The sequence below is a fragment of the Pleurodeles waltl genome, chromosome 10, assembly GCF_031143425.1.
Source record: "Pleurodeles waltl isolate 20211129_DDA chromosome 10, aPleWal1.hap1.20221129, whole genome shotgun sequence".
NCBI classification, from domain to species: Eukaryota; Metazoa; Chordata; class Amphibia; order Caudata; family Salamandridae; genus Pleurodeles; species Pleurodeles waltl.
In genome coordinates, this window is record NC_090449.1 from 744,219,264 (window position 1) to 744,232,662 (window position 13,399).

The 13,399-nt window shown below is 41.8% G+C and overlaps 1 protein-coding gene across 5 annotated transcripts in view; it reads left to right on the forward strand.

Annotated features, from left to right (window-relative positions):
• The window catches only part of MPP7 (MAGUK p55 scaffold protein 7), a 1,064,688-nt gene that overhangs the window by 1,009,552 nt on the left and 41,737 nt on the right, over window positions 1-13,399 (forward strand). For all 5 annotated transcript variants that reach the window (XM_069211307.1, XM_069211311.1, XM_069211312.1 and 2 more), the window contains 2 exons: window positions 5,896-5,989; window positions 10,757-10,865. In XM_069211307.1, the coding sequence (XP_069067408.1) occupies window positions 5,896-5,989; window positions 10,757-10,865 (203 nt within the window). The remainder of the gene's footprint in view (window positions 1-5,895; window positions 5,990-10,756; window positions 10,866-13,399) is intronic.

Consider the following 13,399-nt stretch of genomic DNA (forward strand, 5'->3'; position numbering starts at 1 on the left):
GCAGTCCTCTGAGTCCCCAGACGTCGCTGGTCCCGATGGATGCGTCGCTGTGCAGGTTCTTTGAGTCTGGAGACAGGCGGGTAGGGCTGGGGCCAAGTCAGTTGTCTCCGTTGTCTCTGCCGGGCTTTCAGGTCAGCAGTCCTTCTTCTTTCTTCAGGTTGCAGGAATCTGATTTCCTGGGTTCAGGGTCGCCCCTAAATACTCAATTTAGGGGTGTGTTTAGGTATGGGGGGGCAGTAGCCAATGGCTCCTGTCCTGGAGGGTGGCTACACCCTCTTTGTGCCTCCTCCCTATGGGGGGGGGGGGCACATCCCTAATCCTATTGTGGGAATCCTTCAAAACAAGATGGAGGATTTCTTAAGGCAGGGGTCACCTCAGCTCAGGACACGTTAGGGGCTGTACTAACTGGTGGGTGACTCCTCCTTGTTTTTCTCATTATCTCCTCTAGACTTGCCACCAAAGTGGGGGCTGTGTCCGGAGGGGCAGGCATCTCCACTCGCTAGAGTGCCCTGGGGTGCTGTAACACCAGGCTAGAGCCTTTGAGGCTCACCGCCAGGTGTTACCGTTCCTGCAGGGGGAGGCGAGAAGCACCTCTACCCAGTGCAGACTTTGTTCCTGGCCACAGAGTGACAAAGGCACTCACCCCATGTGGTCAGAAACCCGTCAGGATGACCAGTTCCTGCCGGCCTGCCACATCCAAACATTAGCATTTGGACTGGTATACAGGGGGCATCTCTAAGATGCCCTCTGTGTTCATTTTTCAATAAATCCCACACTGGCATCAGTGTGAGTTTATTGTGCTGAGAAGTTTGATACCAAACTTCCTAGAATTCAGTATAGCCATTATGGAACTGTGGAGTTTGTGTTTGACAGACTCCCAGACCATATGGCTACCATGCTCTTACAATGTCTAAGATTTGGCTTGGACACTGTAGGGGCATAGTGCTCATGCAACTATGCCCTCTCCTGTGGTATAGTGCACCCTGCCTTAGGGCTATAAGACTTTCAATCATAACTAGCATCAACAAAAGGCAAAAAGTTAGGGGGTAACCATGCCATGAGAGGCATTTTCCTACAAGAGCACAAGCGCTCTGGCCTGTTTTAGTCTATCTGTGGACTTTTAACCGCACACCCATCACTATCACTCGTTCATAGGCTTGCCTTTCAAATATCATTTATCATTGGTAAATGCTTTGCATTTGCCTCTCCTTGGGGCAGTTTTGTTACCGCATTAGCAGTGCTTAGTTTGTTAATAAAAACTTGCTGTCGCCCAATGCCTTCCTCTTAAACACACTGCTGCTGCATTTAAATGTGCGAGCATGGAATATTAGGCAGCGTAATCCTGAAGCTAACTCTGGCCTCTTTAATCCATTTACAGCCATTCCCTGTCCCTTCGGCTCACTCTAGCAGCTTTCTACCTTTGTGACGCTTTTTCAATTTTCTCTTCCTCTGTCTTTCCCATATGTGTCTTTTGCTCGCAGCAAATGCTTGATGCAGAAGAATAAGCGTCTCCCCTCAAAAATAAGTGCCAGTGCTCAGCACCGGAAACAAGCACAAATTAAGCACTGCCCCTCGGCCATCGACCCTTTTACGTGGATAATTGCATGTTTGACTGCAAGCAAAGTTCTTTTCCCTTTTGTGTGTCTCTTTCGCGATCATGCTCATGGCAGCCGTGGCGCTTTGAATCAGCTTGCTTTTGTCAACTGTTTTACTCTTTTCAATTTATGTGGCAAGAATAGTCCAGTTAGGAATTTACAACGCTAATAGCTCTAACTCGAGCAAATGCAAGACCCATTACATTGTAAATGCTAGTCGACTATTTAGCTCTCCTGTTCACTTCCCTTTCCCGGCTCTGTTCTTTCCATTGTTAGAACAAGCACTGGCAAAGTCAGTAGGTCTGTCATAGTTTGCAGGCCTCTTGATTTTGCAATGCGTGTTCTGTCAGTTTTTTTGGTAATCCCTTTGTTGGGGGAGCAGCCAGACTCTTGGCTATATATAAAAAAAATTAATGGCTAAAAGTAAACATATACAAATACCACTTGTTCGGTTAAGGGATGTTACTTTATATTTTCTGGCTTTGGAGCATTTTGCTGCACGGTTGCAAAAGCCCCTTGCCAATTACAATCTTCTACTTGTCAAGGGGATCTGTGAGACTGAAGATTGTTCTAAAAACAAGACTGCCTGTTCCCTGTTGCGATATATTTCCACATCATTGTTTCAGTTGTCTCATTGGCCTACTGTTGAAAACCAGGTTTGTGGAATCTTTGAAAAGCAGAGCACGGTAGATACGTAGCCCTGGTCCCTTTTTTTTTTTTTTGCGAGTTCAGGAAAATTGGCACCCACTCCTAGCAGTCTCTGAGAGAGATCGGCAAACGAGTTTTCAGCTGCTGAGTCTATAGGCGTTGATGTCGGGACTAAAAAGAAGTAGCAGAGGCGAAATGGAAACCAAACCAAGTACTGTACTGTATGTATTCTCCTATTTTTCGTACTTTCTTGTTAGTGTTTGTTTTTCCGGTATGGAAAGGTCAAGACAAATTGTTCACGAAATCCCAGACAGGTCAAGACAATCCCTCCCCCTCTTCCTTTTTTCCCCAACCTAAACCCTTGCACTTTCTCCATTGAAATTTGTAGTCAGAATATCCTCAGATCCTGATTCTAGGAGACAGGATATCTGTTTTAAGTCTGGAGCATTTACCTCTTGATCAAAATTCTTCCCTATAAGTATCTCCCATGGTAATCGGGGCTCATGCAACCCGTAGCCTAGAACCTTCTCCATTTGTGGAAGAACAGACTACAAGAAACCTGGCACATCGATCTTAGAACCATGTATTTTGCTTAAGAGACGAGTAGCACCTTCTTCCATAAGGAACTTATGTTCCATAAAAAAACGTGTCACTGACAACCTTTGAGCATTTAAAAAGGTTTAGTAATCACGCCGAACCTTGCCTTTTGAACTTCCTCCACTTCTGGAACAAGAGTTTCTTAGTATTTTGAAATCTGAATGCAGCTTTCTCTAGCCAGCACAAATTACTAACCTAGATGACTGGCAGTCAAGCCTTAACTTTCATCCCAGTCCCTTTAGCAGGAGTCACTTAAAGGCCTTCTCAACAGTTTCACACTGCTAGCTAGTGCTCCAAAAGCTAGTAAATATATAGAGAGGTTAGTGAATCGATATTTTTTAGATCTTAGTAAATTAAATCAATTATACTGTGATACCGGACAGTTTCTCTCAGCACATAGTTTAGCAAAGCCTCATTGGAGGTCACCATGACCTTATTATAAAATGTATGATTGACTCTTTTTGCTCAGTGTTATGGATTAATTACATCAATCTATGGCAGCCGGTGCTTAGTGTGTGTCATCTTGGCCTTGATTGTTTTTGGTGTTTATTTGTATGCTTTAGATATTACACTTTTATATCCTATTTGGTAGTGTGATAAAGTACAGATTAAGACCATTGAGAAATATTAGGTCAGAAGGTCGTTACAGCTTGCAAGTGAAACCATTAAGTCCTAAAGCTTGCATTAATATGCTGTTGCTTCCTGTCTTGAACCTAATGTCTATATAGTCAGGTCGCCGTGCTGATAAACAATAATTGAATAAAACTCCATTATCTGCCCTTCAGTGCTGTTTGTAAGAGCAGATGATCATAGATTTCCCGGTTTATGCCCAATCATCATGTTTATATTTACATTTATGGTGCATATATAAGTTAATTATTTAGCTTTTTGTCTTCTTTTTGTTTTATTTTTGCTGGTGGAGATACCTTTAATTAGAATACCCCAGTGAGATGATCTGTATCCTTTTCTGCCTCGAAAACAAATGTATTCTCCTATTTTTCCTCCTTTCCTGGTAGTGTTTGTTTTCCGGGATGGAATGGTCAAGAGACATTGTTCACGAAAGCCCAAACATGTCAAGACAAATCCTCCTCTTTTTTCCCCCCCTGAACCCTTGCACTTTCTTCATTGAAATTTGTAGTCACCATTTCCTCAGACCTTGATTCTAGGAGACCGGATTAGATAATTCCAGTCGCAGATGCAACTTTTTCAAGTAACACATAGGTGCTCAGAATTTTTGGTGAATATGGACAGCACCAGAACTTGTAACAAGCATTTGCAATGCAATGGGTCTTGTGTTGGCTCGAGTTAAAGCTATTAGCATTGTAAACTCCTAACCTGACTTTTCTTGCCACATGAAATGAAAAGTAAAACCGTTTTGCATAAAGAACCGGACTTTTCTTGCCACATAAACTGAAAATGAAAAGTAAAACAGTTTCACATAAGCGAGCGGACGGTCTCCATGAGCGCAAAACAGACACAGGAAAGGAAACAGAAGTTCACTCGCAGTGAAACGTATCAGCAGAAGTGCAATTATACATGTAACCAGCAAAAGTGTAATTATCCATGTAACAGGGTCGATGTCATGAAAAGCGCTTGACTACTGCCCAGCGAGATAGATCGCACTGCCTGCGAAATAAAGAGGAAAAAGTTGTCCAGAAACCATACTGAAAACATGGAGCCTCATCTTTTCAGTAGTTGGCCAGTGCGCTTGAGGCATGATAAACACCAGAAAAGCCATGACGTATGCATGCCTTTCACAAATTAAATCAAGCGAATTTTAAAAGGCAAGCCCACAAACCAACCAAACTGATGAGCGTGGTTAAAAGCTCAGAGAGATTACACCAGGGGCTGAGTGCTTTGTGCGCTCGAGCCTAAAAATGAAGCTGAGGATAACGAGCTCATTCACTTTACTTGGAAAGTGGCTTAATGCTGACCTTATCGAAAATTGGATTGATTAATGTAATCTATAATCAATCAAAATAGTTTGCCCCTCAAAATGTGGACATACTCTGGATTTAGAAGAAAAAAAAAGGATTGGTTAAGGCCAATGTGTTTTGACCATCTTTAGCCTGTACTTTTATTTAGTGTCTTTTTGTGTTTTATAACTGTGTTCATTAAGTTGAACTCACATTAATATTCACTCTGTTTAATACAAATTCTTTACCTGTGTAGTAACTATTTGAGTGGTCAGGGGCCCTGTAGCAGTATGAGGACTCTTGGATGTTTTCACTGATCGTGGGGTGCAGAATGCATAGTGAAGGTCCTGCAATTTGTTATAGCAAGGGTGCCTTACACCGCAGCAATTCTGCCATTCCATTGTACTTTGGTTAAAACTACGGACTACACCCTAGGCATAATAGCCCACATTTAACACTATGACCCTTTAAAGAATATATTGTGCAATAGTTTTAGAAGGACAGGAGGAGCACTAACCTATTTTCTATCTGTATGATAAAAAAAGCAATTACTGCTGTTTGCAGAATGAAGATTTTTAGTAAGAGCTGCATTTTCCTACGGCGTTCAAAGTTCAGTGGAAATCTTGGATGCACAGAATATGAAACGTAGATGCTAATTTTGCAGTGATATGTTTTTTGGGGAGGGGAACGTTGTTTTGTGGTTAATGTTGCTGTTTTTTCTGATTTTGTTAATTGACAAGAATATTGGGATATACCTTACTAGACATTGTAGGGGGCGACTATCGTGAAAGTTACCACAAGTCCAGTCCTGCTTCAAGAGTTTATGAAGAATATGCATAACAAAAGTGAAGGACAGTTACCTCAATAATAATGTTTTCTAGAACATTTAGTAATGCGAAATTTGCACTTGTTATGACCTTAAATCTAGAATATTTTATTATTGAAAACTGATTGCTTTGCATGACTTCCGTGTGACACGGTAAAAATCTTAAAATGTGAACATGAAACTCTTGCATATTCTTGTGTTGCTTATTTTTTAGTATAAAAATGAAAGCTTCTGGAGTAATTCCATTTCTTATACTTCGTTAAAAAAAAGAAAAAAGCCTTTTTGAAAGTATATTTTCCAAATTAATTCCTAGACACGACCAGACCAAAAAGGAACCAGGAAAGCGATGGCGTGGAGTACATTTTCATCTCCAAGCACTTGTTCGAGACAGACATACAAAATAACAAGTAGGTTGGAGCGACGTCTATTTCCCTTTTATTGTGCATCATGGAATGTATAGACTCGCAAGCGCTGCCAACTTCTGGTAACTGTTTCCTGCAAGTGATATTCAAACATTTGTATACCGCACGTTCGGCAGCACTAATTTTACAAATACCAAAGTTACCTTTAAAAGCCCTGGGAGAGCAGGAAGCCTGTACAAATATTGATTTTGTTCCATCTGAAGTTCATGAATGACTGCCAAATGTGTTCCCGTTTGAGCTACTGAGCTTTCATATGTTTCTGACTAAGGTGCAGGCATTCATTCCCCCCAAGGCTAGAGAAGCAAGTGCGTTGTTGTAAAATGCCGCTGCTGTTTGTGGAAACGATCAGGCCACTGGGCACACTGACTCGTCTGTTTTCACATCGAGAGCACCCGGAGCAGGTATTGTCAGGAGTGCAGCTAGTTATTTTGATACCCTTCTTCAAATAGGCTTGTAGAGGCCGAACTCACAAATGTATTGTTGTGGCTGAGTGATACCTAAGCGCTCAAATAGCATAATTCGTGAGTGCACTTCCCATTAGTAAAACGCAAAACGTAGTTTTCGCCATGTAAATTGATTTACCCAAACTTAAAATTACGCCTGTCTGATCTGCGATGTCAAAAGAGGAGGGCAGCGTGGGATCTTTGCCCTGGGCCTCCCACACTTTCGCTAGGAAATTGAAATGCGGACTCATTCATGATGAGGCAGATAACATCGCCTCACCAACAGGGGCAACAAATATTATCTCTTCTTCTTACTGGAGAATATTTATTTTCTACATATGAGGTTGTTGGACTTTGCATTTTCTGCAGGGTAACCTTCACACGTTTTTGCCTTCGCTCCTCCTTTTTTGCTGAAATTGTTTTTTTTTGCCTTAGGACTCCGCACTTTACCACTGCAAAAGTACTTGTGCTCTCTTTTCTAAACATACCATTGGCCTATACCCAATTTTTTATATTTAATTTACCAGTTAGCCCCTTGTAAAGTGACGCTACCTGTGCCCAATGCCTGTAAATTAAATGCTACTAGTTGACCTGCAGCATGGTTTATGCCGCCCACTTAAGTAGCATTTTAAACATGTCAGGCCTGCCATTGCAGCCTGTTTGTGTGCAATTTTAAACTGCCATTTCCACCTGGCAAGGTAAACCATTTGCCAGGCCATAACATCCTTTGTAATACATATGTCACCTCTAGGGTAGGCCCTGGACAGGCCAGAGGGCAGGGTGCAATGCATTTAAAAAATAAAAAAGCAGGACATGTGCGTTTAATTTTTACATGTTCTGTTGGTGAAAAAGTCTTACATTTGTTTTTCACTACTGCTGGGCCTATCTCCCCCATAGGATAACATTGGAGGTGCCTTATAACATTTTATAAGTGCCATTTCCAAATAGGAAGAGATAAACAGTTCATGGTTGGTGAGACTGGAATCACAATTTACAATCCAAACTCATGGTAAAGTTGGATTTTAAATTGCAGTTCTGAAAATGTAACTTTTAGAAAGTTGACATTTTCTTGCTGTAGCCATTTGGTGCCTGCAGCCTGTCTCTGGGTCACATGACTGGGTGTAACTGACTATTGGGCTTTGTGGAGTCCTCCTAGACAGCCACACAAAAGAGGGAGCTTAGGTTTGACCGGATGGGCCATCACTGACCGGATGGGTGAGAGGGGCTGGTGCCCTGTATCCACACAAAGGGCTGCATACCCCTTGTAATTAGTCTGATGCCAGCGCCAAGAAAGCAGGGTATCCATGCACTTCAAAGGCATGCCTCTAGAAGCTTCTCCCCACTTCAAAGGTACAACTGTGTATAAATACTAGACCTCAAACACCACCTCTTCAGCACACTTCTGCACCTGTGGATACTCTGCCAGGAAGGACTGATGTGCTTCTACAAGAGCTGGCACTCTGATTGTCTGCTGCCCTAAAGGAACTGTTACCCTGCTGTACTGACCTGCTGCCCTCTTGCTTGGGGAAGGAGAACTGGACCTACAACTTCATCTTGAACCTAGGACCCCAGAGTGATTCTGCAGGCTTCCGGCTCTCTTCCTGATCTGAGACTTGGGGACATAAAAGGTTTCCTCACCAGCTCCTAGGACCCAGCTGCACCGAGTTCCTGGCCTCCAAGTGGTGCCCCTCAGTTCCTGGACCCTTGGTGTGGCTCAGCAAGCTTAAATCAAGCTTTGGGGTTCTTCACTACCATGAAATGGCCTGTTTGCACTGAGAGCACGTCACTAACACCGAAAACCAGTGCGAGACGCCACCAGCTTATCTCTTCACACAGCAGCATTGATCACCTGTGGGGGACCATCACACAAAGTTTAAGGCCCACCCATCTACGACACCCGGCCTTGGCGTTTTGTGCTTTTAAGCTCTCTTTTACACATTATTCTTTAAAAGTTCATAACTCCGGTTCCACTGAATGGATTTTTATTATTCTGGTCTGTTTTGTTGATTAAATTCTGCTCTATTTTTCGACAGTGGTGTTTATATCTTTCTGTACGGTGTTGTCACTCTTTTTCTGTTTAAAGTGCTGCACCAATACTGTACACATTGCCTCTTAAGTTAAGCTTGACTGTTCTTTGACAAGCTACCTGAGGGTTTGCCACAGGTTATATTGGGGTTAGCTTGTGTCTTACTCTGACAAGGACTGTGTTTGCGGCTCACACCACTGTCAACCAGTGACCCAGGTGAATGCTGGAGCGAGGACCTGCAAAAACCTTTTGAACATCCCACAAACGCTGCATAGAGGTGTGGGGACTCATAAGCCTTTTTTTAGTTAGTTTCCCAATCCAGAAAAACAATTAAAGATCTACTCTGATACATAGCTAGGAAAATCTGTGTTCAGGTTGGTAAAATCACCCAGAAACCTAAATTAATATGAGTGTAGGGAACGGAATTTCCCCTTGATGGAAAATATTTTTCCCCTGGAACAAGAAAAAAATTATTTAGTGCATAAGCAGTGATGCTTTTACTTGCTACTCCAGAAATACACTTGCTACATTTCTGTATGTGTGAATATGGATGCATGCATGTCTCACAATAGCTTTCCAAAAGTACACCAGGAATTCTATGCGAACGTCAGAAATGTAATCTAAGCAGAGATACGACTATCTCTGCGAAATCTGCCATATCCCGGATACTAAGATCATGGTTACACCAGACCACTGTAAACTGACTGAGGTCATATGACAACAAGATCAGATTGGCCATGTTACTTTGGTTCATGTGCCTTATTTAAGATATCTGCAAGAAATTGGCAGATTCCAATATACATGTGTAAACGTAAAAAATCACAAGGTTTGATGTAAAATCGTAATAAATGAAAACAAATAACTTAAAATATCAACAGTTCTCAGCATCTGGTACTGCGAAGACACTGATGGGCTAAGTCATTTCTACATCGGACCCTCTAACGGTAAGCAGGCTGTAATGGAAGGAAGTCATACTGAAGAAGTCTTTGTGTACTGAAAAGATGCTTGCGTGTGAATCTCTTACTGCCGAATCATTCTTATTTGTTGTCCTCTAGTTAATAAATTCACTAAAACAGAGCAATTCTAAAGTGGTGCCTTTTCGAATTTTCTCCAGCATCCAATGCATAATCCCTCAAAAAATACCCACCTAACATATTATCCAGGGGCGGCCCCTTTGTTATGGCGGAGGACCCCACCCCTGCCAGCAGCGGCAGCTGCAAAACCTCTAAAAGAAATCGATAATAAACTTAGTTTATTATCATTTTCTTCTAGAGAGGTGGGGCCATGGGGTGACAAGTGTGAGGGGGAGTGCTCAGCACTCCCCCTTCAAAGCGCATGTGTGTTTTGCCAGCCGCCGGTTTAGAGAGAGCCTGTGCCTGCAGCCGGCTGCAGCAGAGACAGAGGAGCGGCGCAGCCTGCGTTCAGGTTAGTTTATTTTTTCATTGTGTTAATATCTCTCCCACCGGCATCCCCGCTACCGCCGCCCCATGTAAGACCCACAAGCCACGCTTCTATGTTTTGTCCAAACTTCCTTTTTGTTGTTTGTTGTAAGTGCTTCTGCTTCAGGTGGGCATAAAGTGACACACAAATGTAACTGCAGCTGCAAATTCCAAATAGTTTTTTACACTTTGCAACCACTTTGCAGCCTGTGCTTGTCTAACAATAAGTTTAAATATTTCATTGAGATCACAACTTTTCTATTTGTTCTGCGATAATTCTGAGAAGCAGGGCCTAGGTGTTTTTTTTTATTATCACCCATCAAAAAACCCAGCAACATTAAACCCAAATGCCTGCAGCAATTCTGGCGCAGGGCCGAACAGACCGTTTATCCCATCGGCCATTCCCCCAGTGGGCTGGACCCCTCCGCGAAAGCTTTGAAAGCCCAGGGGCTTTCATTGTGCCTCTCACTTTCGCCAGCACTCCGAGGATTAATTTTAGTAGGCACAGAGAGACTAAAAGAGAAATAAAGAGACGCACACGTTAGAGGTGGAAGGTAGAAAAAGCAATGAGAAATTCAAAATGTGCCCTGTTATTTCAGATAAAATGTAAATAATTTCTTTGCCATTAACCTAAAGGGTGTTTTTTCTGGCTCACTTAAAAACGGATTTAAAAATGTTTCATTATTTCAAACGAATGATCTGCTAAATGGCCTATGAGCTTACTCCGGTATTAACATGGGCAAAGTTGACATGGGCTGTGTGTTGGGGTTAACAGCTTAAAATTGAAGCGGATGCTTGTTGCTTGCACGTGAGCTATCCTAAGCTTGTGTTTTCTCGTTGGTAGGTTTATTGAATACGGTGAATACAAAAACAATTACTACGGCACCAGCATAGACTCCGTGCGGTCAGTGCTGCTGAAGAACAAAGTGTGTTTGCTGGATGTACAGGCACATGTAAGTAAGCAGCACAGTTTTCAGACGTTGCATCAATATCTTTATCTTCCAGAAGAGACCAATTAGTACGTTACGTTAAACTTTATTTTCGGCAGATATTGCCATAAAAGTCAAGACAAGAGATAAATACAACATACATATATACATTTCACAATTAAAATATAAGATACAATACATACAATTGGCAAGGAATATATGGACGTCTCCATGATTAAGCAGTGCCGCATATAAAATATAGGTAACAATTTATAAATAAATTAAAAGCCAGAACTAAAAAATAATTAACTTGGCTCGAAGAAACAGTGCATCATATACCTATACAAGGAAGGGAAAGAGCGGGCCACCTAACAAAATATTACAGTTTGTGACCAAGTCGTTTTCTAATAAGGTACACATTGAATAAAAATCTACTCGTGCCAAATACCACTAATTGTGAAGTATTAGACTGGAATATGCGCTCTGCTTCTTTGTAGGATCTAACCCCCACATATTTACAGACGGGTTTGATCCAACAATCCCTTGGTTTCTTGTATACTGGGCAAAAGAAGAGTAGATGAACAAAATCTTCTTTAGCCCCTAAAGTACAGAGAGTGCATAATTCACAACCTTTTGCCCCTCCCCAATTGCATGTGTACGCATTAGTCTGTAAGACCCCATACCTAAACTGTAAGTATAGTGTTTTTGCCAGTGGAGGACGGATCTCATCCAAAAATTGTTTGAAATAAGGTGTATCTTTTATGTTCAAAAAGTTCAAAGTCAAAACACCAATCGATGAACTATGCAATAGCTCTCCGTTGACATAAGACCAAAAGGTGTCCTTTACATATTTCCTAGTACATGTTGTCATATTCTGAGGAACTTCCCATAGGTGTGATAAACCCAATCTCTCATACCACTTAGATACATATTTTAACCAAGGGGTATTCATATGACCATCTATCTGAGTTAATTCAGTCAATCCACTCTTGTAATCACTCAACTCCGGGGTTACCCATAGCCTAACCCAATACAGCAGTGGTCTTAATAATGCTTGATAGTCTGCTCTTTTAAGGTTGATATAAAGGAAAACAGGGACTAGAGGAGTTCTTGTCGGTATTTTGAGTAGCCTTCGTACAAAGTGGTTTTCCGTTTTTCCAAAGTTATTATTACAATAGTAGCCCCAGAGTTCAGCACCATAAAGGGCAGCCGATTGGGCCTTTGCTTTATATACTTCAAGTGCCGGTGAAATTGCTTTAGAATAACTAGCTCCGTGTACTTTTAAATAGGCATTGAGTTTTGTTTAAGGGATAAGATGCTTTTATCCATCTGTCCTTTCCAGGACAGGTTACTATCCAGCATTAACCCCAAATAATTAAAACTCCCTACCTGTTCCAGTTTTTGATTCTCCAAGGACAGATTATTCCTGAGGGATTTCTTGGGGTTTATGGACATATACTTAGTTTTGGTAGGATTTATTTCTAACCCCTTCCCCACACAATACTTCTGGAAAGAATCCACCAAGTTTTGCAAACCTCTCGGAGTTTGAGAAATAAGGATGGTATCATCGGCAAATAATAATGCCGTAACCGGCTCACCACCTAGCTTCGGGGAGTCATGTACACAATTCCTTAAGTAGCTCGGAATATCATTAACATATAATGAGAAGAGTGTAGGTGCTAACACGCAACCTTGGCGCACACCACGGTCTACAGGTATGGCCCTTGAGGTTTCACCTTCTTTTCCCCATCTAATTTTTGCATAGTTCCCTGTGTGTAGCTTGATAAGTTCTTTAAGTAGTTCCCCAGGGACCGCCATGTCCCTTAGTGTAATCCACAACAAATTGCGAGGAACAAGATCAAAGGCGGCCCTTAGATCCACAAATGCCACATAGAGACTACCCTTCCTTATGTTTATGTACTTCCAACAGATGCACATAAACCTAAACACCTGGTCAACCGTACTGATTTTTGTTCTAAAACCAGCCTGATATTTGGTTATTATTTTAGTCTCTTCAATCCAGTCTAAAAGCCTATTTAAAATGTGTCTGGCATATATCTTTTGAAAAGTGTCTATTAAACTTATTGGGCGATAATTGCTTGGATCATAGCGATCACCTTTTTTAAAAATTGTTGTAATTTCTGCCCCTTTCCATGAATCGGGGATCGGTGTGCCTGCCACAATGGAATTACTCAGGTAGTTTATATAAGGCCCCCACACATCCACATCATATTTTAGTAGATCGCCGGGAATTTTATCAGGGCCTGGGGCTTTGCCTGTTTTCACAGCTAATAAAGCCTTATTAGTTTCTTCTAAACTAAAAGATAATGGAGCGATACTCATTTCTAAGTTTGTCTCATAGTCCCCGAAGGGCAAACTCTCCTTTTTGTTAGCATAGAGCTGAGTGAAGTGATCACACCAAGTATTTTCATCTAAAAAAATATCCTTTGTTGATCTACCCTGCTTATTTCCCTTAGCGATTAAATTCCAGAACACGCTCTGATCCTGTAACTTAGATGCACTCAAGAGATTCTCCCAAAGACTTTCATCCCATACTT